Source organism: Orbicella franksi, chromosome 13 (assembly GCF_964199315.1).
Source record: "Orbicella franksi chromosome 13, jaOrbFran1.1, whole genome shotgun sequence".
In the NCBI taxonomy this organism is placed as follows: Eukaryota; Metazoa; Cnidaria; class Anthozoa; order Scleractinia; family Merulinidae; genus Orbicella; species Orbicella franksi.
In genome coordinates, this window is record NC_138157.1 from 15,318,875 (window position 1) to 15,343,669 (window position 24,795).

General features: G+C 40.1%; 2 protein-coding genes across 2 annotated transcripts; one reads left to right on the top strand and one right to left on the bottom strand.

Moving 5' to 3' along the window:
• The first annotated feature begins 4,898 nt into the window (after window positions 1–4,898).
• On the top strand, window positions 4,899–15,418 carry LOC145465064 (uncharacterized). The gene is made up of 10 exons (XM_081448860.1): window positions 4,899–4,908; window positions 7,580–7,669; window positions 9,489–9,943; window positions 10,368–10,896; window positions 11,250–12,220; window positions 12,359–12,468; window positions 12,986–13,086; window positions 13,365–13,749; window positions 14,244–14,376; window positions 14,800–15,418. The coding sequence occupies exons 1-10, from the start codon at window positions 4,899–4,901 to the stop codon at window positions 14,878–14,880; spliced, it is 2,865 nt and encodes a 954-aa protein (XP_081304986.1). The 3' UTR covers window positions 14,881–15,418.
• A 3,251-nt stretch (window positions 15,419–18,669) lies between these two features.
• LOC145465206 (xaa-Arg dipeptidase-like) lies at window positions 18,670–24,544 on the bottom strand. Its single transcript, XM_081448984.1, has 3 exons — window positions 23,172–24,544; window positions 22,025–22,510; window positions 18,670–21,222 (listed from the first exon to the last, which is right to left on the bottom strand). The coding sequence occupies exons 1-3, from the start codon at window positions 23,503–23,505 to the stop codon at window positions 20,840–20,842; spliced, it is 1,203 nt and encodes a 400-aa protein (XP_081305110.1). The 5' UTR covers window positions 23,506–24,544; the 3' UTR covers window positions 18,670–20,839.
• Window positions 24,545–24,795: the final 251 nt, after the last annotated feature.

A 24,795-nucleotide genomic window follows, 5' to 3' on the forward strand; every position in this document is an offset into this window, starting at 1 on the left:
CTGTGACAACAGCTTAGTACCGCCAGTCTAGCTCGAACTTGAACTTTTGCAATGTCGGACATTTTCAAAAGGTAGTCGTCTTCTTGTGGAATCTCGGTAGTGGAGGCTGGAGGGGCAAGAGCAATTTCTCCTCTTTCAGCATTGCCATGTGCAGCAATATGTATCAGACTAGCAGACTTTATCCTCTCAATTACCGCTGGCTTCGTTGCGTGCTGTCCTAACAAAGGCTCAACGCCCAGCCGTCGTCCAATCATCTCTGCTTCCTTTCTAGCGCCAGGCAATGGGTAGAAGTCTTTCTTGATACTTCCCCTGTAAATCACCTTAGTTCCGACATCAGGATCTCCCACTACCAGATCATCAGTCTGACTGTGATAGTCTGCAGGACTGTCCTGGATGAGCTTGAGAGTCGACAAAGAAGGAACCACGCGGATTCTAAAATTCTCTGGTAAATATTTCCCTTTTTCACTGAGTAAAGCAGGAAATGGAACACGGTACAGGCTGCGATCAGGAACAATAATGATTTCAGGCTCATCAAGTAAGTCGGATACAGGATGGACGAGTAGTTCGTAGAACAAAGTTAGACTCGGTGCGGGATCATTCATATTCCCAGGCTTACCTCGTCGCAAAGATGCGGGGCTCCCTTCTCGACTAGATTCAGGATTTATTTCAATGTGTTATTGTCAGTTATAGATCGATCTTCGCACACCTCCTCGGGTAAAATTGCTCATCTTCGAAAGCTTCCAGCCATGATAGCCAAAAATTTATCCAAATATTAAATCTCTAGCAACCTCTGTTAATCTGGTGTGAAGAGTCTTTTTATCCACTTCAATTTTTCGGAACTGAATGACACCGCTTGTCTTAAGAATCCACAGAAAGACTCTTTGACCAGAATAAGAAATGTAAAGGCAAGTACAGTTACTTTCTTTCTTCGTAACATTTTCAACACCAGCCCATAATTTCGGGTCAGCTGATATGCGTTTTTCAGCTGAGTACTGAGTTGCCATCAAGTCTGCTAGGGCTCTAGCACGTCCAAGCTCTGCGACATCGAGAGCAGCTTTATGATTTCCAGCTTCACAGAACAATGCAAGCTACTAAGCTGCTGGTAGGGAAAAAGATGCATGTCTGCAAAGAATATCTTCATTTGATCGCTGTCTTGAAGAAAACCTCGCATTTTTTCGGATTTTTATATACCTCGAAACAAAAGGGGAAAATCTCTCTCAAAGTTCTTTTGTGATAACTTCGTCAGTGAAAGACCACAATAGCACGATAACTCAATTTCAGCGGCTCCAATATCTTTACTTGTTGAAAGTCCCTTCTCAAGATAATCTCCGGCCACCTCATGATCGCCAAGAGACTGAAACACTAGCCCAAGGTCTACATAAATTTCTGCTTCCAGTTTTCTGTTACCAATTTCAACTGGAATCGCAAGAGCTTTCTCAAAGAAGGCTTTGGCTTTCACTTTATCACCAAGGAATTTTAAAAAAGTCTGTTCCCTTTGCTAACAGTTTGCTTCTGTTAGTAATACTTTATCACGACTTTTCTTGCTGATTGCAAGTGCTTCATCACAATATGATTTACTCTTTCTATGTATTCTCCAAGATCCTGAAAGACAGTTGCCAGGTTTACATATGTTACTACTTGTCCTTTTCGATTACCAATTTCCAGTTTGATCAGAGTTTTCTCGTGATATTCTTCAGCCTTGCAATATTCACCGAGTGAATGAGACAAAGTTCCTAGGTTTCCATAAGATGATGCTTCTCCCGCTCTGTCACCAATTTCCATGTTGATCGCAAGTGCTTTCTCGTAATATTCTTTAGCCTTGACGTATTCACCGATAGAGCTAAACACAGTTCCAAGGCTCCTACACCCTGTTGCTTTCCCTTCTTTGTGACCAATTTCCATGCTGATCGCAAGCGCTTTCTCGTAATATTTTCTAGCCTTGACATATTCACCGTAAGACTGAAACACACTACCTAGGTTTCCATAACATGTTGCTTCTCCTACTTTGTCTTCATTTTCCATGGTGATCGCAAGTGCTTTCTCGGAATATTCTCTAGCTTTGACAAATTCACCGAGAGAATGAAACACAGTTCCTAGCGTTCCACAACATCTTCCTTCTCCTACTCTACTGATGTTCTTTTGCCGTGACGTATTCACCGAGATATTGAAACACATCTCCTTGGTTTCTACAACATGCATTTTCATTTTTTCTGTCACCAATTTCCATGCTGATCGCAAGTGCTTTTTGGTAATATTTTTTAGCCTTGACATATTCACCGAGAGAATGAAACACATTTCCTAACCCTCCATAAGCGACTGCTTCTTCTCTTCTGTGACCACTTGCTCGCTTAATTGGCAGGGATTGCTCTCTCAAGAAGTTCTTTTGCCTCAGCATGCATACATGTACTTTGACTCTGATGAATCTGTGCCAGTTTTATGCTAAGCCGACCTGCTTTGAATGTATCCCCACACTCGTGGACAATGGCAAGAAGTTTCCTGCCGCACGCTATCGCATTTGTGTGATCGCCACGGCGGTACGCCTCAAACATGATGTAATAGATGTTTTTGTAAAATAATTGACCTAATTGCTTTTCTTTACTCAGCGCTTTGTTACTGCGCAAAACCAAGCTTTCCTTGCATAACTCGATGGCTTTTAAAGCATGGCCAACAAAGCAGCCTATATGGATGGCTTGTATAATTTCTTTGTGATTCATGACGCCTTCCTCGGTAAGTCTTGTAACTGAAAAATAAACCGAGTGAAGCTGAGCGTAGAATTTTGCCACATTACGTAATGAGTTTTGTGTCATTACGAAGAAGCGCAGGAACTCGAAATAGCCAAGGTTGAGCAAATTCCCCCCCCCCCGCCCTGGGGGTATACGCCCAGAAAAATTGTCAGGGATGTGCGGCCCACTTCCCGAAACCCTTACCCTATTTGAGACTAAAACCTGCGATTTTCCCTATACTATTTATGACCTGACCAAACATTTTGATACTCTATTTAAGACCTTATCCTTTAATCCTTAAAATGATAGCTTCTAAAAAACATACCCAATTCAAGACTAGAGAAGCAAAACCCATACCCTATTTAAGACCAAAATGGACAAAATTGATATGCTATTTCTGACCCAAACGAATCAAAAAACCATACTCTTTGGGTACACACAACCCTACATAGCCCTTATAAGGAGGAACCCCACCTCCCCCCCTTTCTCGAGCAAATTAGCATTCTAAATCTGTTCATTAGATCTGCAAGTCTAATGAACTAAAGAAATAAATGGCAAAAGAGTGCTTGCTGTAAAAGGACCGAATTCATTTGGGGTGTACAATTTCATTTTCGCCATGTTGTACTTGACATTTCCGGTTCGCTTTCAAACCACAAAACGATGTAATGTACCAATCAACTTCGGCTATAGGAATCTTTTCATAAGTAAATTCAACTTTGTTGACAGCAAAAAGAGGGTTGAAGAAGCCAACGACAAATGGCAAAAAATTCGTCTTAATTCGTTTTCTTTCCCTATAACACTGAAATTAAAAATAATAGACAAAATAGACAAAAAATTCTCCTTGTCGCCCCAAATACTCATCTTTTCTCTTTAGCATATAAACTACTAAACATTTAGTGCAAAAATCTCCCATTTGCCGCGAACGTGTTTCTTGATTATCCCTTTATTGTCGTGAGGTTTTTCCTAGACCTTACGGGATTCGAGCCCACGACTTTTGCGATACCGGTGCAATGCTCTCCCAACTGAGCTATCAAAGCCGCATGAGAGCGGTCGTGTGTGGGTTGGCCCTTTACGTGTCTTTTTTCCAGTAGTGTTATGGCTGCATTCGCATCTATCATCATGCCTACAATAGCACACGCTTTCAGCATTCTTACATTAACTTTCTCGAAAATACATGCTTGAGAATTTAATCCCGGGTTCACTTAGAGAAATGAGCTAAAGTGAATTGTTTTAAATGGTATTCCAAAAGTTACTGCGCTATAACGGAGTAGATTTTTAGTAAATCTTTTTTGCACTTGTTGCTCGATCCGTCTTAAATATTTGCGAAACAATATTTTCCATTTTTGGTTAAACTAGTAAAGATTTAATATAAACTTAAGGCATACAATTCAATAGAAGTTGTACTCACCACGCTAATGTTGATATAAAAGTCTGAAGACCAGCTTGTATTCCATGCATGAAGTGAACTTTACTATCAGGTTTGTTGTACACTGTTCACTTTGGAAAGTAAACACCGGATATCAGTAAGTACGTCATAAAATCAGACGTCGCACGAGAAACTTAGAAAATGAAATTTTCAAGTCCGTCATTTCAGATTTTACATTTTCCGAAAAAACTGAAATTTGGAAATGCTTTGTTTTAACCAATTAATATTATTTTGGATTTTAAAAAATAGGCAACGCTTCTCAGTTTGAAATACATGTTTTCACAGTAACGTCTGTCATGGTCAGTTACACTTGGAGTGAATTTGAATATACAACTTAATACATAAGTTTTGTTCAATAGCTGTTACCTAGAGTAACGTAAATAAAATACGTAGAACAAAAGAAAAAAAAAAGAACAAAAGACGAATGCAGAAAAAAGGTGCAGAAAAAAAATTAAATTGAAAGAGAGAAATTAACATGATGATTTTGCTGATTAAAAGTAGGCTTCTCCCAATTGATGTACATGGCTTCTTTAATTTTTACGTGAAGCTTTGTGACGGATTTATTGTGAGATGGGCAAACATAATCTTCCTTCCTGAATTGTTTACATAAAAGGAGCTATTTAGCGGTTTAGAGGCACTGACTTATTCTGCTCTAGGTTGAGTTTACCGTCAAGGTTTGTTATCCGTCAAAGTTCCGGTCGAGTTTCTTTTTCCTTTTAGTGGTTACTAGCTAAAAGCCAGTAACCGTAATGCCAACAGGTGGGTAAGATTAGTCCGTGACTTTTCGGATTTCACGAAGCGAGGCCGAAAATATCTCGAGATTTGCCCAGGTTCATTTTAAACGCGAGTTGTAATGAAAATCATCGCCGTCGATAAAAGCCGGAACATCAAAAAATTATAACAATTATGAGAAAAATGTTTGAAATTAATTAAAGAAAGAGAATTAAAGAAAAAGTAATAATTAAAAAATAAATAAACTGGTGTGCCCGGCCTATTATACATGCCCCTTCATGTTCATGTTTACTCATAATTACGTGCGATAACTTGTCGTTCAGGAGGTCGTTCTAATTCAGTGTATTTTGAATGATGGTTCAATTGGTAGAAAATAACTTTTTCCTTTGCTATAAATCCTCCCTTTGACAGGATCTGAAGATTTGCGATGCAAGTAAATTTATGGTGCAAAGCTGTTGTAAAACAAGCGAATTCCGTCTGGCAAGTCAATAAATCATCCGTACTCGAGTGGTCCTAGTTAGTTTAGACAAGAAACTATATGCCGTGTAAAACTATGGAAAATCGTGCATAGGCATGTCTTTAACGCAATGAAATGAATAAAGAAACCAGAAACTTATGTAGAGTGTTGACAGCACCATATTTTTCTGTCTGATGAAAGAGTTGAACCGCCACTATCTTGGTTTTCTATGACTGAAAAAAATCTGGGAAGAGTACACAATTCACCTGTTCACGATTTCTCAAGTTTCACAGTAATAAAACAGTTTTCACGTGCAAAAACCATACTCGTACGGTATGCAAATAAATCTATCTAAGGACACTGCCGTAACCGGCAAGCGCCTACTGCATTTGATTTGATATTCGCAATAAAATTTAATAAATTACAAATGTTTCATAATGTCGCCGAAATTCGCACGTGGACGTCCTGTTCACTTTCGGAAGCCCTTGTCTATCTTCCGCGCAAGTAGTGTATGGGGAAAAATTCTAAGCCATTAGAGACAACAGCGGCATCTTCGAATATTCATGTTCATTTTTTCTGTGCATTCCCTATACGAAAGAAATTTATATGCAGTCGACACATGTTAACTAAGTGTGTGTTTTGGGCAGTATTTAATCAAACGTTTTTTAACGTTGCCATTATGCCCGAGGCACTTGTCTTCCCTTTACTTAGGATGATTTAATATATACATGCATTCATAGACTTTTCATGGAATCGACGCCATTCCTATTTTATGCGGTATCATTTGTAGGAATCAAACTCGGTTCTGGGATCATTTGCGTTACAATTTGTGGATCACTTGCGGTCCCGGGATCATTTGCGGACCGGGGTCATTTGCGGGCCTGTAGAACAGAACAAACAGAATATATCAATATTTGTAAACATCTCATTTATTCTCTAACTGTGTGCTTAGTTTGTACTGACTGGTACCACAAGTTCGAGTTTCCTATCGGCTGATAATCACTCTGACTGTTCCAGTATAACCCCAAAAATGTTCTATCGTTTGTCTTACGATGTAGTTACTCGAAGCAACTGCGTACTGCTAGTCTTCATCAGGCAATAAGGGCTAATGAATGCGCATCACCGAGAGAAGATCAAGGTACTTTGTTTGATCTTATCTTGACATCACCTCGTGTAGCACGATGGTCTGCTGCGATTGGTTGCCTTCATTCCTCGCATTACCGGTGACAAGTTGCTCCATCACCGATCCCTTGTTGTTCTGATTATTGACCGGGAACATGCATCAGTTATGGAATCTCCTGTTTTCGATATCGTGTTGAAGTCTTATGTGAATAGCCTCTTTTACTCTGCGTGTGTACGTACCGATACGATTTTCGTTTAAAATACGTAACCTTTTCCAAAGCGGATCAAGGCCGATCTCGTGGGCCTGCTCTGAAACCGTGGGCAGGTGTGCCAGCTCGGGGTGTGGGCGACTCGAATATCCTGGTTGTCCTGCGATCCTGCTCGATCGTGCTTTTGTGCATCGATCTGGCGGTTTTGCCGATGAAAACTTCAACGCTTTCACAGGGAAACCTGTAAACCACACCGTCTTGCTTGAAACAAGATGACATGATATTACGTCATCTCATGCCACAGTTTGAAACCGTTTTTCGACGAACTAAATACTCTCTGCATTTCATTATCTTTGCTTAAATATTCTTGAATGTACCTATAGAGTGGGGTGGCGATTTCACCAAACCACAGTCGTAGAAGATAGAAAATAACCTCTCTCTTAATAGGGTTAAATGACCTTTTTACTTGTTTTCTTTTATAAAAACCAACAACGAAATTAACCAAAAATAGTTGAGGAAGATGGGTGCTTAGTACTAAAACAAAACGATGGGGGTGATACTAGCAACTTCCTTTAGGGAGACTTCAGAAAGTTACATGCAGCAGATAATACACAGGAAATTAAAGATATAACAGAAGTAAACGTTTGAGAGTTCTTGAAACAAAATAACTACTAACCCAACAGAAAACTAGAAAATCAAATTTACTCCATCTTTTTGGTGACTATACTGTTTTTAAAAGCAAGCTCGGTTTTCCGTTTCAAGATCCTCTAACCGTTTGACCTTTACATTCCCTAAAAGCAGACGCTTAGCGCAATTGATATGTTTTCTTCTCATTCGAAAATTTCGCAAGAGGTCCTCGAGGGCGGCTTGTGTGTTTATATATTTACCACATTTGTTTCTGTCGCCTCAGGCGATAAAAGACGGAAAGACCCGCCTTCCGTCCATAACCGCTCAAAAGAAATGCCACAGGGTAAATACCGACCGTGTGATATGAAAAGGGGTAAGCGGAGGCCACCCTTAACTCAGGCGACGAATTATATCGATGAAAAGATCTAAAGGGAGGTCTTTCTTTGAAATGAGAGAAAATGGTGAGTGTTTGTTCCAATATAGAGACCAATAGTTTTAACGTTTGTTTTCTTAATACTCAGTTCTCTGTTTTACAGGGTTTTCTGGGAAAAGAAACACAAGACGGATCGGTAATTGTGTAGTTCATATAAACAAATCAAGAGAACGGAATAAGGTAGGCCAATTAGCCCCAATGACCCAGAAACCATTGTATATCAGAAACACAATATGGCCGATGGTCGTCCATTCGAGATCAATGAATTCCAACTAGCGGATTGCGTTGTTGCTAAATGTTTCTCTTTGCGGGACTAACGATAGAAAGGGTAGGGTAGAAATTACGGTTTGGGGTTCAAAAATGGCGGTCAAACTGTGAGCTATGTTCAACAACATGAAAGAGCAGTTGGTCCAAATATTTTGGAGTTTAACCCTCTTTTCGGCTTTCAAGGTAAGCTCTCTAGTCGATGTACGCATGTCATGCATGCTTATATACGTGTGCTGCTGGGAAGGAGTTTAGAATAGATTACGGTCAGATCGCTCAAACATTTAGTAGAAGCTAAGGAAAAGTTCTATAAATAAGATATACTTAGAAGCTTAAACGGTTAGAGTACGGGTATTGTGTATTAATGAAAGAGAGAACCAATCCGAAAAGCAGAATGTCTCCGTTTAGCCTGTGACCTAAACTCGGACAGAAGTGCAGATCTTACAACTGTGAGGGTGTAATGAATTAAAAAGCTGTAAATAACTTACCAAGGGAAAGTGGCACATATCAGCAAAGTAAGGTTCAGGACTTCTGGTTTGTCCCAGAGATTTTACTTTACGTTTCTGGCTGAATGCTGATACTTCGGAGGTGGCGTGGTTAAGTGGTCAGTGCGTTGGATTTGTAATCCGGAGTTCCCGGGTTCAAATCCTGCTCCGCCACTGCGTGGATTTGTGTTTGGTGGTGGTTCCAAAAACTCCTCTACGCTTTGTAAATAGGCAAATGGTGATCCCCTAACGAGTTGGAACTTGTGACAAGGTTTCAGTTCTACAGCTGCGTTGTGTTTCTTACACGATTTGTCGTGTCTCTATTATTTTATCTTTTTATTTTATCCTTTCAAGTGCTCTAATATGTAAGCATTTTTGCACATCTTGCAAAAGTAAGTCTAGGGCCTGGCGGAATTGTTCTACTATCGTTTTTGAGTAAGTAGATATTCGTTAAAGTGAGCTAACTCATTACGCTTCAGTGTTTATTTTTTCAGCGGGTGATCGCGATGATGAAATGTGTTTTTACCCCCATCAAGTGCCTATTAATCATCAAGAGCTCATCAGAGGGAATTATTCTGTGCTCTAGTTATCCATTTGCCAAATGAGTTCTGTAATTAAACAACGTCGTAGATGTTTGTTGCAAAGATCATTTTTTCTGGTCAGACTTTTACACAAATACTGTAAAGTAAATACGTTGATCTGAATCTTTTGGCCATCAATGAATCACAACTATCACAACACCGAAGGGTAAGAATGGTGCTGATATGAAACGTTCGTTTTTTGAGCAACGAATCTGGAATTACCTCAGTGTAGCCCTGATTAAAAAACTGGCAGTCCTTCCGAGCAGGTCTAACAATTTATGGATGTCTCAGAAATCATGCTCTCGGAGTGCTGAAAGCGGAAAATGTTGTCAGGTTGTAGGGGGTGTTTTTTTCAGCTAGTATTGATTGGCGCACAGTAAGCAGGAGTACACGAAATCAGGTTTGACGTGGAGATCAATACGTTATGAGTTAAATCGCATCAGTTATGTAGAAACGGCGAGGACCGTGAACAGGAATACATTTTTGTGAGAAATCGGTATCATTTCTCAGTAGGCAATAAAAGCTTAACAAAACTTCGAGAGGGTTTACTTGCAGTTCTTTTCAACAAAGGTAATCGATCTCATCAAGACCGTTGTTTGTTTCAGAACGCATCAGCATCAGGCAAAGTAACAGTTCTCCTTATCAACTATGGCAACAGTAAATCACAACTAGCCGACGGCAGTTGCTGCGACAACTTGAACTGGTGCATTTCCAGCTGCGACAATTTCTTCCGGCTGTGTTTCGCCTTGACCTCTTCCTCCGACAAGTGCGCGCTGTGGAAAGGTTGGACGGCTGTACTAGGTGGCGACAGTTTCTCCTTCTCTAAAGGAAGTCTTGGGAATGGAATCACGAACCCTGTAACTTACAGCTTCACACATTGGCAGGTAAGACGTACAGGCAGCAAAGAAGCGACATCACAAATTTCAGTAAAATGGTTGCTAGAGTAAGACTGCGTCGTATTCAACAAAATTCTTCCAAAATTAGAATGATTGTGTTGTCCTGTCATAATCTCTGCCGAGAGACCATGACCTCTATAGATCGTCTCTTGTTCCTGCTCACTTCTAAGAGAATTACAAGGGCTGCAAAAACCAAGCAAGCTAAAAAATCTCGAACGATATTAGTGCCACAATATACTATAACAGCATGTTCAGGGCCAACACATTCTTGGTATAATAGCCAAGCCAAGAGACATTTTTTCTTGTTCTTTTAGCTCTCTCTGTTTGTTTAAAAACTTGTGCTGTAGTTGAAATCCTGGAGATGTACTAAGACAGCGCATGATACAAACAACCATACTTTTTTCACTTCCAGCCCATTGTGCTTGATGTTGAAGTATGGGACAATGATGATGGCAATATCGTAGGTCAGGATAAGGACTTTGTGGATCGCTACTCGTTACCCATTCGAACAAGCCCCTCTGCAAATCTTGCCTCCCCAAGGGCTAAACGTTACAAACTGACGGGTACGGGATACTCGTACTTGAACGTGGAGGTGAAAGTGTTTTGCGACGTAAATTATTTCATACCAGACTGTTCCACATACTGTGTGCCACGAGATGACAACAGTGGACATTACATCTGTGATTATATACAAGGCCGCAGAGTGTGTCTGTCTGGATGGTTTGGTAGTGACTGTCTCACATACTGTATGGCCAGGAATGACACTTTAGGACATTACAGTTGCGATGCAAATGGGCAAAGGCAATGTTTAAAAAACTGGTATGGGCAGGACTGCTTGATTTACTGCAAGTCCAGGAATGACACGCAAGGACATTACATATGCGACAGTACTGGAAATATTGATTGCTTACCAAGGTGGAGAGGGAAAAATTGCACCGAAGGTGAGATAAGAAAGCACAACACGGGTGACTTCAATGAATTTCCTTACTGTGCAACTGGCCTTCTCCTGCCCAAAACGTTCTTTGCCCGTTGACCAAGAGCAAGTAACTAACCATTTTCCCTCTACATTAGGTAACGTTAATGATGGCAGACCCTCGGAGCAGCGGTTTCCAATACTTTGAAGGGCTTAAAGTACAAAATGAATTTGCAGTGTATTGTTGTTTTCATGGAAATCTTTTAGGTAGCTAATTTCCCCTCTCCCCGCCCCCCCCCCCCCGTTTTTTTGTCATTGTAATTAGAAACGAATTCAGCCTGAGACTTGAAGCAAAACCGTGTTTGTTTTTTCCTCCTACAGAGAATGTCACAAGTTCAAGCACAGCTATCTCCTTAGCAGCAACCTTCTCTTTGCCTTTGTTATCTGCAGCCAGGACAGTCCCAACCCCCTTGACGCCTTCGTCATTTTACTTGTTACCGCCTACTTCAACTCATAATGTAGGAAAAAGCACTTCATCGCAGTCTAAGGGAACTGTCAAGACTTCTGGCTTCTCTGCAAACAGAGTTAGTAGTACAGCTTTGACTTCCAGTGTATCTGGCCATGGGGTGACACGAAATAAACTTCCTCATTTAAGCGCGCTGATGACCACGAGTACTGGACATTCTGTCGCCATGGATACCGCGCCAGTTCTTACAACAACATGGGCGACTGCGTGTGTGAGCGGTGCTTCCAAATCTTCTCTGGTATCTCGTAATACTCTGCATGGGCTTCCATCACGGCTTACGACTTCTAGTGAATCAGAAGAATTAGAACGAATTGAGACTGCGAGAGTGACAATGTCGACGTCCCTGTCTCAACTTAGTTCATCACCAAGTGCTCCCAGTCCACGGATAAGTGCACCCACAGATCAACCAACTGAAATGGACAAGATGACGTTTTCTTCATTACGTCTCTATATAACTTCTGGACGTCAAACGTCGTTGTCCCAGCTAAGCTCACCCTTGAGTGCTTCGAGTTCACAGCTGAACGTGCCCACTTTGATTTTAATATCTACTATTGTGTTGCCTTGTACCACACATGAAGAGATTATTACAAAACCAACTGAAACGAAGGAAGAACTGACCCCGTCAACAAGTCGTCAACGTCAGACGTTTCTAAGCATTTCCAGTCTACAGACAATGGCATCTACTTTGATGTCGACCTCATCTGTTGAGCTGCGTTGCGCTACAAACGAGGGCGTAGCTGCGCCACCAACTGCTCAACCTGAAGAAACGTCCAGCATACCGGGCATCATGGTGCAATTCCAGCCAGCCAAGAGCGACCAGGAATTGGTAAGGACTCAAAGAGCAACCAGTCGACAGACATTTTTACAATATCAGATAAGAATCATTATCCTGGATATATGGAGAAAACAGTACCTAAATGCTTGTAATAATTGACAGTAAATCTTTGGACTGTCTATTTCATAGGGGATGCCTTGGGTAGTACGAGTGATCAAGAATGTTCTGGCCGAGCGATTGAACTCAGTATGCCGAGAAATCTCTGAGGCATGTGATTTATCGGAGGAAGAAATGTTCAGGTAAATGACATTACACTGTTCATGGCACATAAGAAACAAACAAACTAGAGTAGGGGAGATAAGCGCTTTTGGTAATCAGATACTACCTTAAGCGAATAGTGACGGGTAGGTGTCACCATTCCCTGTTACACGATTCAAGTACCTATTTAATTGCAAATTGGGGAGTTCATCATACACATACAAGATCATACACACACACTGCTCTCTTTAAATCTTAAAGAATAAAGGTTTTCAACTGGATTTCGTACTCGTGCTGGTAAATCATACAAAGAACAAAAAAAAGGAACAGAAGGCACTTGCCACTTCATAGCTGTCTTTCGTTTTGCTCCCGATTAGTTATAAAGGAACGTTTTTGCTCTAATATACAGTTTTCTTTCACATTGGTTTTTTTTAACCCATTTACAAGATAACAAAGTGTATAGGCAAAATAACCGCAACACAATTTAAAGTCCATTGAAAACCTCTCTTACCAGATAAAAACAGACAATTTTAAACTCCTTTTTTATTTTCATCGTAGTGTCCGGTTTTGTCCTACGGATGTAAATGTTGCAATTGATGACGTCAGAGAGCAAGGCGTGTTTTTTAAAGTGACAGCTGTACTACCAACACCGCTCAACGGTAAATAACAACTGATGATGCAACATAACGTAAAATAACGGCCCCTTCTTGAATATTACTGTTAGGCCCTGCTGATAGGTTAATTATCGAGCTTTTTCTCGTCTTCGATGAAAAACTGAGACTTCTTCTCGTAATGCTTCAGTTCTAGCAAAGGTGGACACCTATCTAGACAACGAACTGAGAAATTTGTGCGGAGTAGCAAATGAAAAGTTTAGTACAGTATTAAAATGTAGTTTCTTGTTTCATGGTGTGTTTCAGACCTCGTGCTATTTTGTAAGTATTTACTGAGTATAACCTCCTCTGCGGTCTCCTACGAATTCGTGGCCTTAAGTTTATCCGCTGGACTCATTTAATTTTAAACTATCTGTTGAACTATGGAAAGCTGCTAACAGTTCACTCAACCTTCTTTCCCCTTTGTTCAGGAATGGTTCCTCTTCAAACAATGCTGGAAGTTTTTGAGATGAGCAAGAAAGATCTTGAAAACACAACACAAGCAAATATCACCTGGATACCAGTTTATGGTTTCACTACTCCATGCAGCAGTTGCAAAGGCCCCGGTCGGCTCACTCATACCTCGTCACGAGAGAGCACAAGTCCACTGCCCTATATTTTCGGAATTGCAGGCGCAGGATTGATACTTGTCGTGGTACTTCTAGTTTTGCGGTAGGATGTGCCCTTATCTTCAGTTTTAGGTAAATAGTTCAGACCAGAGGAAACTCTCCTACTCTCTTCCTAGCCAGCATTCCTTTCCAGCAGCCAATTATAATGGAGCTTGCCAATCACACAAGTTCACAAATTTGGCAATTTATGAACAATTTGGCTCTCAGAATTGTCTGTTGCATCTTATATTTCTGTCACTATTTCAAGTGTGATCGAATGTCAGAAATGCACGAATTTGTCATCAAAGCCAGTACACCTATTACTTCCTGAAAGTAGCCGCTGATTTATAATTTAGGCAGCAGTGTAGTGCCGAGGGTTAGCTCGTCGTCAAATGCAAATCTACTCAGCACTTGACCACTTACCAATAACAGAAGAAGCGTTTTCGCCTGCCGCAGCACGAGTGGAATCGGACTTAGCTTGGGCGATCGTCGGAAAATCGTGAATGATCGTTGCCGAGAAACTTCAAGCTTACATCGTCCATTTTCCTTCTTCCTTAGGGAAAAACTCAATAGGAACAGATCTAGAGTTCATCCGTGTGTTGAGGATGAGATGCTGCCTTCGCGAGCTGACGAATGCCAGTCTGACACCATTGTCTTCCTGTCTCAAACTAAGGGGAAATATTTGTGCAAGGTAATGCATCTTACTAATGTAGTTACAAAGTCAGCTTTATAAGCTTCCAGAGGCTTTGTTCGTCGTGCGTTTTTTGAATGGTAGTCAGCAAAAGCAGAAACCTCTTGAAACGCCTTTAAAGCAGATTTTTGATAAAAAAGGGTCTTATTTCTTAAAATATAAAGCGGTGTTATAAAGTTTCAAAGATTAGCTTCCTACTTGCGCAGAATGTACCTTGATCATGTGTTTTTATCAGTGAATTAAAATCATTATCAACAGTGATAGAAAAAAAAAATGTCCCTTTGGCACAAAGCGACACTGAAATTTTAGAAAAGCTTCGTTCAGTTCTCTCTTGTCTTTCCCAAGCCAGTTTTTAAGGGGTCGATTTTCTTACATTTGTACAGTTAGACCACAATTCTTACATTTTTCACTCTCTTGTTCTAGAGAGATAAAGAAGAAGTCAGCAACAACAGGGATAATTATGCGGTTCACCCACCAGGAGCAATCGAAGAAAATCATTTATAATTTAGATATCCACAAACTTACACTGTTCCTCGAGTTTCTCTGGTTACAGTTTTTAGTCATGTTGCAGACGATATCTTAGATACTCGGGAGATTTTTGCCTTAAGATATCCAACACCCAAACTGGCAAAAACAACGACAAACGAAAAAAAATTCGGCCGGTTTCGCAACATCATTTAATTCAATGATGGATGAGAAATTCGCAGGGCAATGATTGACATCTAACACTAAACATCGCGCAGAATGCCGCGACACGTCCGGGACTTAAATGTAGAGTGCGCGCGAAATTTAATTATTAATTAGGCTGCCGATGGTTAAACAATAAAGAAAATGACCAGAAAATGGCCGACTACGCATACTTGTTTAGAGTTTACGTGCTTCATACTTGTGTTTCGTAGTGGTTATCATAGGGCTTTTGTAGATGAGACATTGATGGAATAAAGGAGACATTTTTTGAAATGTTACGAAAAGTGGATTTAGTCGTTTTCTTTTCCTGAATTTGGTCCATTTGAGGGAAAATATTATATGGGGAAATATTTGGAGGAAGAATTTTACTCCTTCAAAGCGCCCTTCTTAACGGTTATCATACGGCTTTGAATGTATGTTGTTAAAGGAAGCTTTATGCCAAGTTTTAACGGAAAACAATGTTTCGAAGTGGTCGTTCTGCCAACTTTCGAACACTCGTAACGATCTTTCAGCCTTCGTTCGCCTCGGAGACTGGAAGAACAATAGAGCGAAACTCTTTTGAATTTCCCGGTAGAATATTAATATATGCCAAGCTCCGCCTCCACAAACAATAGGACACACTCCGACGCTATAAGGCATTGAAATTGAGAGGTGATAAAATGTATCACTTAACCATCGTATTTAAAGTAACGCTTTGCGCGAGTTGCAATAAACGAATTTTCAGCATGTCATCTGTGCAAGAAATGCAGCGCGTTGATCGGGAGCTCTTTTCGCTTTGACATGTTACTCCAAAGAGGATTCTAACAACTGAATACTCGAACCTGGGCCTTTTAAATGTTTTCATCAATTAAAACGGTTCCAATTTTGAATAATTATCTCACACATGCAATGGACAACATACATTTGTCACTTTACTTACCAATACTAAAACGAAGATTTCTTTCCTAAAGACCCCACTTTCGACGATAGTGTTAGTTTTACAACGTTGAAAATAAATTTTGTTCTCGGGCATTGCACCAACAAGGCGACGAACCAATAACAGAGTAACTGCTGGTAACAATTACTTCTGATCGAGAGATCACTTTAGAATCTCTAGATCTTTTAATACATATTGACTACTAAAGAACATCCAACTTATATATGTTATTTGCTGGGTGGGAGGTTCGTGTGGTGAAAGGTCTTGAAAATGTATTTTCAAGCCCGAGGTCAAAGTTTTTCACTATACGGACCGACCCTAAGCCGGCAAATAACATGTTTATTTTTTTTCCTGCGGTAAATTGGTTTTACAGATTACAAATGGGTTTGTTTACGCAACTTTGTCATCGAACCAGCTTCCGCGCTGTCTACTAACATTTGTAAAAAGCTCTTAGCAACGAGCGAGTAACTAAGATAGTAGACAAAGAAAGATGCATTAGAGAACATATTTTTTTTCGAACTACTTCATGTTAGTTGCATTTATTTCACCAGTTAAGTTCTCCAGAATTGTTTTTGCGGTGTGAAATTTCGTGCAAAGTTTGAAGTTTTACTACAAAAACAATTTCTGTGAGTCGCTGCTTTTAAAAGCACTTGAAACCAGACTTTTCTACCGTTCTCCTAAATACAGCAACGATCAGAGAGGTATAAACTCGAATGAAATTGACTCAAATTTTACGGCGAGAGAAACACAGGATTACGCGCCATTACAGCGCCAAGCTACAAACAACCAAGCAAACTCTCAAAACTTCAAAACACTAATTGAATTTACTTACAGTGACCTTCCTTGCCATTTTAAAGTCAAAAAGAGATAAACTTGCGTTGGCTAATCGTCGATGGATGTGTAAAAAGGCAAAAGATTGACGATTATCGCTAACTTTTAATTAGGAGAGAAATTCAGGCAGCGGGGAAAAAATCCGGCCCGTGGGCCGTATCGTAAAAAGCTGGACCGGTCACGTGCGTATGATGAGCGAATCAAATTCGAGGATTGAGGATTCCAGCCCGCTCAGATGCTCAGCTTGAGACAAAAATAAATACATATATGTTACTAAGAAGCGCGTGGGCCGTACTGAGGAAATATTTGGTCAAGTTCTGTTTTCGTTCCAAGTTTTATGCCCCGCCGGAGTCGCAGGTGAGGTTCCGAAAACGTGCCAGAAGAGAACTCGAACAATACGGCCATCCATTCTAGGTAAAAGCGCATGCAAGGTCGCGCGCGCGCAAATGTTAAGCATTTATTTACGTTTTTTTAGGTTGCGTTCGTAAAGTTTAACTTATGTTGTCCACCAAATATAAATAAAGACAGATTTCTTTAACAACAAACTATTTTCTTTTGTGCCTGAAAAAGCAATTCGACGTGACTCGTTCGTGAGATGTCCATGCATCTTAGCGATCCATTTTGAAAAGTTCGGACCTCTCAGGGAACCATCGTATTATAAATGAAGGAGTATAAACACTAGGAGCCGCTGAAGGATGCCCTAACTAGCGGCAAAAATCTTGTAAATACAAATATTGCTGTAATAAGAAATCACTTGAGGGATTAATTTAACTCAAATTTCAATGAAGTAATGCTTTGATAAAGACAAGAGAGATGTGCCTTCATCAAGTAAAAGTTAAAATAGGGACTGGACACGATGGAGTAAAGACGCGTCGTGTTGAGCTCCGTACTGAGCAAAAGTGTTTTTTTTTTCGATTTAGAATAGGCCTTACTTCTTATTACACAAGCGACCTCAAGCCACCTCACACAACAAATGCAAAATATTAGTGATGAACTTGTAAGGCACCACTGACGCCCGACTCGCCAAAATTGAAAGCTTTATTTCAAAGATTGATGAAATTGACGACTTAAAGCCGAAAGTAGAGAAGCTCGAGGAAGATTTCGTCGGCATGAAGCAGTCGGTGAATATAACGCTGAATGAAACGAGAAACCTTTTTCAAGAATGTAATGTGGAGCTGAAAACGAGAGTGGAACGCTTGAAAAGATATTCCAGAGACTTTAATATCCGTGTGATAGGCGTAGTTGAACAGGATGGTGAAGACTGTTTATCAATTATACGAGACTATTTCACTCTTCTTGGCTTCGAAGATGACGTTGGCGAAATTGAGAACGCTTGCCGTACTGGAAGAAAACACGAGGAAAAACCTAGGAATATTATTGTCAAACTCTATAACGGACCTTTCAAGCGAGAGCTACTTCGTGTCGCCAAGAATCAGAAACCCCGCTGAATGGAGTTAGATTTGTGGAAGACTTTACCCCTTATGACTTCGAAATCCGGGAAAAAGCACTCCCGATCATGAAAGAGGCGTTCGACCAAGGCAGGAAAGTCCGATTTACAAAAGGGAAGCTATTCATAGACGGTAAGGCTATTCCTGTAGAATAACTGTTATTAGTTGCTCATTTCGGAGCACAACATTGGCCGTGTTCTTTGCGGTAAACACTAAGCGACAAATTCGCTTGTGTTCAGACGGCTTGTGCAAGGCACAGGCGCGAACTTTGTAAATCAATTTCGTGTGTACTAATTTTTTTGATCTTTCTTCTTAATAAAAGCGTTTAATAAGTACACACATATATAAAAAAGAAACTGTAATACAACAATAGCTTTTGAAGAAGACATTCAATAAAGGAGGGGGAAAAAAGAAAAAAAGTAAAAGTTAAAATGGGAACGTTTACGAAGTCAGCATAAACGTCGCCTTAGGTATGATCAAGAAATCAGAAAGAAGTCCAGAAGATGAGGCACTCCCTCGATGACCACAGCGGGTGTTGTCTTTCCTAATGTCCTTGCTATTCTTACATGTAAACGCGTGCATGATTTTACCTGCCTCTTCGTAATTCAAATGCATTATTGAATAAACACCAATTCGTAAATCAGGAATCGTGAATTCAATTTTAGATTGAGAAGGAATTGATAACAAGCTCTATGAGTCCAAGGTCCCGCGGGCTAAGGAAAGCGAAAAGGACTATGTTCTCCCACAAGCTCTTGCGCGCCCCCTCTCGGCCCAGGCTCACTTGCGCGCGGGAAAATCAAACATAATGAAAATCACCATTGTTCTCAATCAATTCGTTGTCATTTGGACCTGGGAGAAACAAATGAATTGCTGCTCTTCAAAATAAAGTAAGTTGTACTAGCAGAGTTCTGTAAAAGCTATAAAAGGTAGAAACGTGTTGGAACTCTTATGTATCAGTGATCTGTCAGTCAATTCGAAACTTCAACATCCCTCTCCGGCATCCTCCACCCTGGAAAACTCTCAGGCACTAGGATTTTGGTCAGACCAGATGCCCATCCATCGGGACAAAAATGTTGTTCAGATGTCCTACTTTCGGGTCGTACTACCGAAACATAAATGGCAGAAATGAGTAATGGAATAGAATTCACCCTCGAAATCTACTAACTCTGTTTTATCTAACCCCCCCCCCCCCACCCCCACCCGGGATCTAAGCTTGCTATGTTTGTTTGTTTCTTTTCTTCCTTGTTTCTTTATTTTATTTTTAAGTCATAAAATTTTTCCAAGCAGAACTTTACATTTACTTTCAAACACGGCACAGAGCTTTTGAGGCGGTTTCTTTTCCAGGCAAAATGTCGCGATGAACACTAACTTGGAGGCAAATCTCCCCCTTACCCTCCCATAAGGTGTCAAATGCCCCACCCCAATAGCAACTGAAAATATAATGAAAATATAATGCCAAATGCTTGGGAATGCCCTTGGGGAGAGCAGGACGTTGATATTCTCTATTTGATCAATACATTACCGGTGTTTAACATCAAACTTGATCAGTGTTCAGCACATGCACAGTCAAGTACATCTTCAAAGGCTAACAAAGATGCACTTGAAAAATAAAAATAGACTATTTGCAACCTTTAGCTTTATATCAAATATAATTTCAGTATTGGCAGTGTGCTGCACCCATCTTAATTTCCAAAAATAATTTCAGAAACTTCCCATGGTATTGGAAAATCTTTTGCAACCTTCAGGTAATCCTCAGTAATCTTTGGTAATCTTTCGATGACCTTCGGAACTCTTTGGAAATCTTAGGAAGGGCTCAGCTGATCTTTGGAGTTGTTTGAAAATATTTGGGTGATATTCATAATTATTTGGAAGGGTTTGGTTAAACTTTGGAGGTGTTCAGAAAATATGTCTGATTATTGTTGGCTTTATTAAGAAGATCTTGGCAAACTTTGACCACCTTCCAAATACCTCAGATGACTATTGGCAGTCTTTAAATATCCTTGTCCTAGCTTCAGAAATCTTTGTTGCAATATGTAAGTTTGTATTACAACTTTGTACAGTTGCTAGCTTTGTTATGACATACATGAAACTCAAAGAAAACAATGGTTATTTATAAGGCCAGAAATAGTTTAGAGTTATTGGAAAGTATGGAACTATCTCTTCTGCTTTCAATGAGCCATGTAACTTAAGATGTACATGTATGCAGAGGTTTATTCATATTTGTTTGCAAATACATGAAAAAACAGGCAGAACATAGCAGTCCTTTATAAAACTTGAATGCAAATACTGTTACTGATTTTTCTGCGTAACAGATACATTAACAACTGATTTTTTCTACTTAACTGCAACCCCATGTATGTTAATTACGGAGTATCTTCTAATATAATGTCTTTGGTCTCAGTAAATGATAATTTAAATTTCTCAGGCTCTAGCAAAAGACTGACATTACAAGTACTTGATAATAACCATATAGTACCAGTAACCCAGAGGTCATCTTTTTTCAATTTAATTGGCAGAGTGCCACCTTATTTCCATTTTTTTTTTTGTCAAGGTTAAACAAAAGTCTACATGTACACTATCATCATGAATCAGTCTTTAACTGTTCTTCTTCAAAGTCTTTCTTGATTTTAACCATCAACTCAGGATTGCACAAAACATCGATAGCAGTCATGGCCATTCCCTTGCTTGCAATTAAGGTTTTCTCATGAGCAATCTCTGTTATTGCTGCTGTTGTGAATGCATGGGAATGGTTCACAGCTTTGCTGTCAATACCATACATCACATGAGTTGAAGGCACTATGTAAGAGACATTGCCCATATCTGTCGAGCCCAATGCTTCTCCATCCTTCAGTGGACCAAATGTTATTCCTAAGGTTTTCACATTAGCTTGGTAAAGCTCTGCAAGTGTGGAATTAGTTACCAAATTGGAATAACTAACCTCCCACTCCAGAGACACTGTGCATCCTTTAAAGAATGAAAGAGCAAATACTGATCAACTGACTTAAACCCAAGGTCTGGTCAAAACAAAATAATAATGCTAATAATAGATTAATACTTTAATAATTAATTTATTAGTTATAAAATTAACTAATTTAACCTTGGTCGGTGTCAAATGCTACTGAGACAGAGCAATTAAATTTCAGAAACAAACAGTTCAAATGAAACACAAGGTTGAAAACCCCAACTGGCAGGAAGCAAACCTGTTGGCTATTTACAAACATAATCAGGGATCTGATTACAGTGAATCTACAGTGAGTGTACAGTCAAACAACTCCAGTTAGTGGTCAGCGTAGTACTTGAACATATGACATCCAGATTTCAAGTTCAGCACCATAACCACTAGTTTTGGCCACCAGGTGCACACTGCTCCCTGTTCCAGTGAGGAGCCAGTGGCTCAATCAATGTCAGTGCTACATGAAATGACTTACAGGGTGATGCTATCTATTGGTTCTCCCCTCCCTCTTCACCAATATTTTGTCCCTGAAAGGCCACACATACCTTAAGTATTATACTCCCGCTTGGAAACAACATCAAGTGACAATTGAGTGTCTCACTCAAGAACACAAAAAAGTCAGTCTGGCCCAAGGGCTTGAAACCTGACCGCTAAATCCCAAACCCAGTTGTTAGCCATTAAGTCACTATGTGTCCCCCACATGCAACCCCCCTCCCCCACGGCTCTGTCCCTGCCTCCCCTACTCCCCCAAAAAACCAATGTAACAAAATTGGTTGAAATGAACTGAATGCCATGAAGTTTTTGATGACATACCAGTAGCAGATGCTGCTGCTTCAAAGCAAGCAGTGACCTTTCCTTTCAACACTCGAAGTTCCTCATCAGTGAGAGCTCTGATCATGTACTCAAGCTGGGTACGGTCAGGAATGATGTTAGCTTTAACACCCCCCTCAGTGATAATGCCATGGACTCGCCATGTTGGCTTCATCTGCTGTCGTAGCACACTTATGTTGTTATAAGCCATCACAGCTGCATCTAGCGCATTGATTCCTTCCCAAGGGAATGCTGCGGCATGGGCTGCATGACCTTTGTAGGTAATTTTGACTATCTGAGAAGCTAAAAAGTGAGGCTTCAACATATCATAAGGGCAAGGATGAACCATCATGCAGAAGTCAATGTCTTTGAAGCACCCATTGTTGATCATCAGAATCTTGCCTCCACCTCCTTCCTCCGCAGGAGTTCCAAGAAGAACTATTTTCACCTTTGGCTTCTGACTGACTGCGTCTAAAGCTATCTTGAGACCTGTACATGCACACACACACATCTATTAAAAATTATAATTATTACATTTGCAGCCCAAAATCCCAGACAAGCGATGCATGATTACTTCATCGTACATAATAATAATAACTTTATTTACATGTTATTTTACATATTATGAAAAATAATTTCCATATGGATAGTGTGCAAATCAACTTGTATTATTAATTTGGGCAGTTCTGTACACAATGCAATTAACACCTTATTTTTTTAACTAACCGAAATTGGGAAAAACACCTTGGTCGATACAGGTATAAATATCAAAATTCTAACTTGGCTCCGAGGCTTAGGGGAATAAAACAAAAGAAATTACATGGAGGATGGCGGATAAATAAATAATTCCTTCTGTTTTTTCCCCCCTAAGCCTCTGAGTAATCTGAGAGGACTATTATTCTAAATTTGAAGTGCTAGGTCTCACAGAATTGTATTAACGATTCCAATTACGTTTTAAGATGCTTTATGGAGTATTTTATTTTCATCTAGTGCGACACTCATTCTTCTAGTCTCGCTCAATTTATGACTCATTCATTTGTGTGTGAAGAATAGAATAAAGGAGATTCTATGTAGAGTAGGTATGGTTCTAAAGGAAAATTATTCTGATCATGAAATCTTGATCTGCAACGAAGAGCAACTATGAACTTACCTAAAGCAGCGGCTACACCTGATTCAGCGATCAGATTATGTCCACAAGCATGTCCTACTTCTGGTAAAGCGTCATATTCACTAATCAGACCAATTGTTAGACCTCCATCTTCACCGCATTCAGCACGAAACGCTGTATCCAGAGTGTAATGGGGCGTCACATCGAAACCTCGCTCGGCTAAAAACTCCGTCAGTCGATCATGAGCGTGCGTTTCTTTGAAACAGAGTTCTGGGTTTTCCCATAAGCTCTTGTTTAGATCATACAACTCTGAAGAATAGACATCGATGGCTTCTTTGGCTTTTTGTTTCAGAATCTCCGCTTGATCACTCGCCATGTCTCATGCACGATTGGAAAAATAATAAACACTCTTGTAAAGAGCGTAGCTCATAAAGGTCACGCTAGAGACCTCACGTGACTATCACGGCTTTCCTCTGGCGTGACCAAATACTGCGACGGGGAGGTTTTTTTTTTTTTTTTTGTCTTTTGCTTTGTTTCGTTTTCTTGTTAACGATGCGGCAGGCCTGTGTTTGCCTTATTAATTATTTTTTTTTTGAAATTTGGCGTCTAATTGGGTTGTAAAGTGGTCAAGCAAGGAAGTGTAGACGTGGCTGCTTTGTGATGCATCACGCGATCCTCCTCGTTACGAGCGCGTGACAGTTACCAAGAGCGTCCAGGAGCCTATGAACGGTCTCATTTTTTCCCCTGAAATGTAAAATGGAAGGTTTTTTGTGGATGAAATTCTTTGATTAGATCTCCATGTTTCAGCCGACCACCATTAGTATTTTGCTATACAGGCTCTCTGACATTCTCTAACTAAATTAGCCTGAAGTGTGATTCATATCCCGCCCTCAGGCTCAAAATACTACCATTGTAAAACTGACACACAAATTAGAGCTATAGTGACTTACCTGACATGAAATAACAACATTTTCATCCAATGGCGTCCTCTTTGCAGAAATTCCAGCGACTTCACGCCAAGTCTATACTCTCTCCTATCAACCTTTACTCTCTCCTATCAACGCTCGTTTTTTGTCCGATGTGCTAGAATCTGGAACGTTTTGCCTGAAAGTCTTAAGGAACACAATCAAACACCCCTTGCTTTTAAGAGATCCTTACTTAAATATTATACAAACGCTGTAGATATTTTTGATCAAGAAGATATAAGGACGTGGCGGACAATTTGCCCAAAGTGCAATACCGCTAAGACCTTAACGCGCCCACCGCATTGCTGCTTTTAAGCTCCCTTTACTAGATTTAGATTTATATATATTGTATAATTTTGTCTCTTAATTATATCTAAGGAGGCCGCTGTAATTGGCTAAGCTGTAGCGGCTCCCCTGGCCATTTTGTTTTTTGTTTTTTTTCGTTTTTTCTTGTTTAGTAATAGTAGGCCGAAGCTTAATAAATAAAAAAAAAAAAGAAAAAAAAAAGTCGATCTAAACAGTTAGCACGATCAGAGCCGTAACCAGTGCCAGGCAAACCAAGGCACTTGCCTCTGTCATTTTTTCGTTTTTGTTTTTGTTTTTGTTTTGTTTTTGAAGGAAAAAAATAAACCACTGCTAAATACCTAAGAAGAGAATTTTTCAATGGGCATTGCCATTTTTTTTTTGTGGCTACGCCCCTG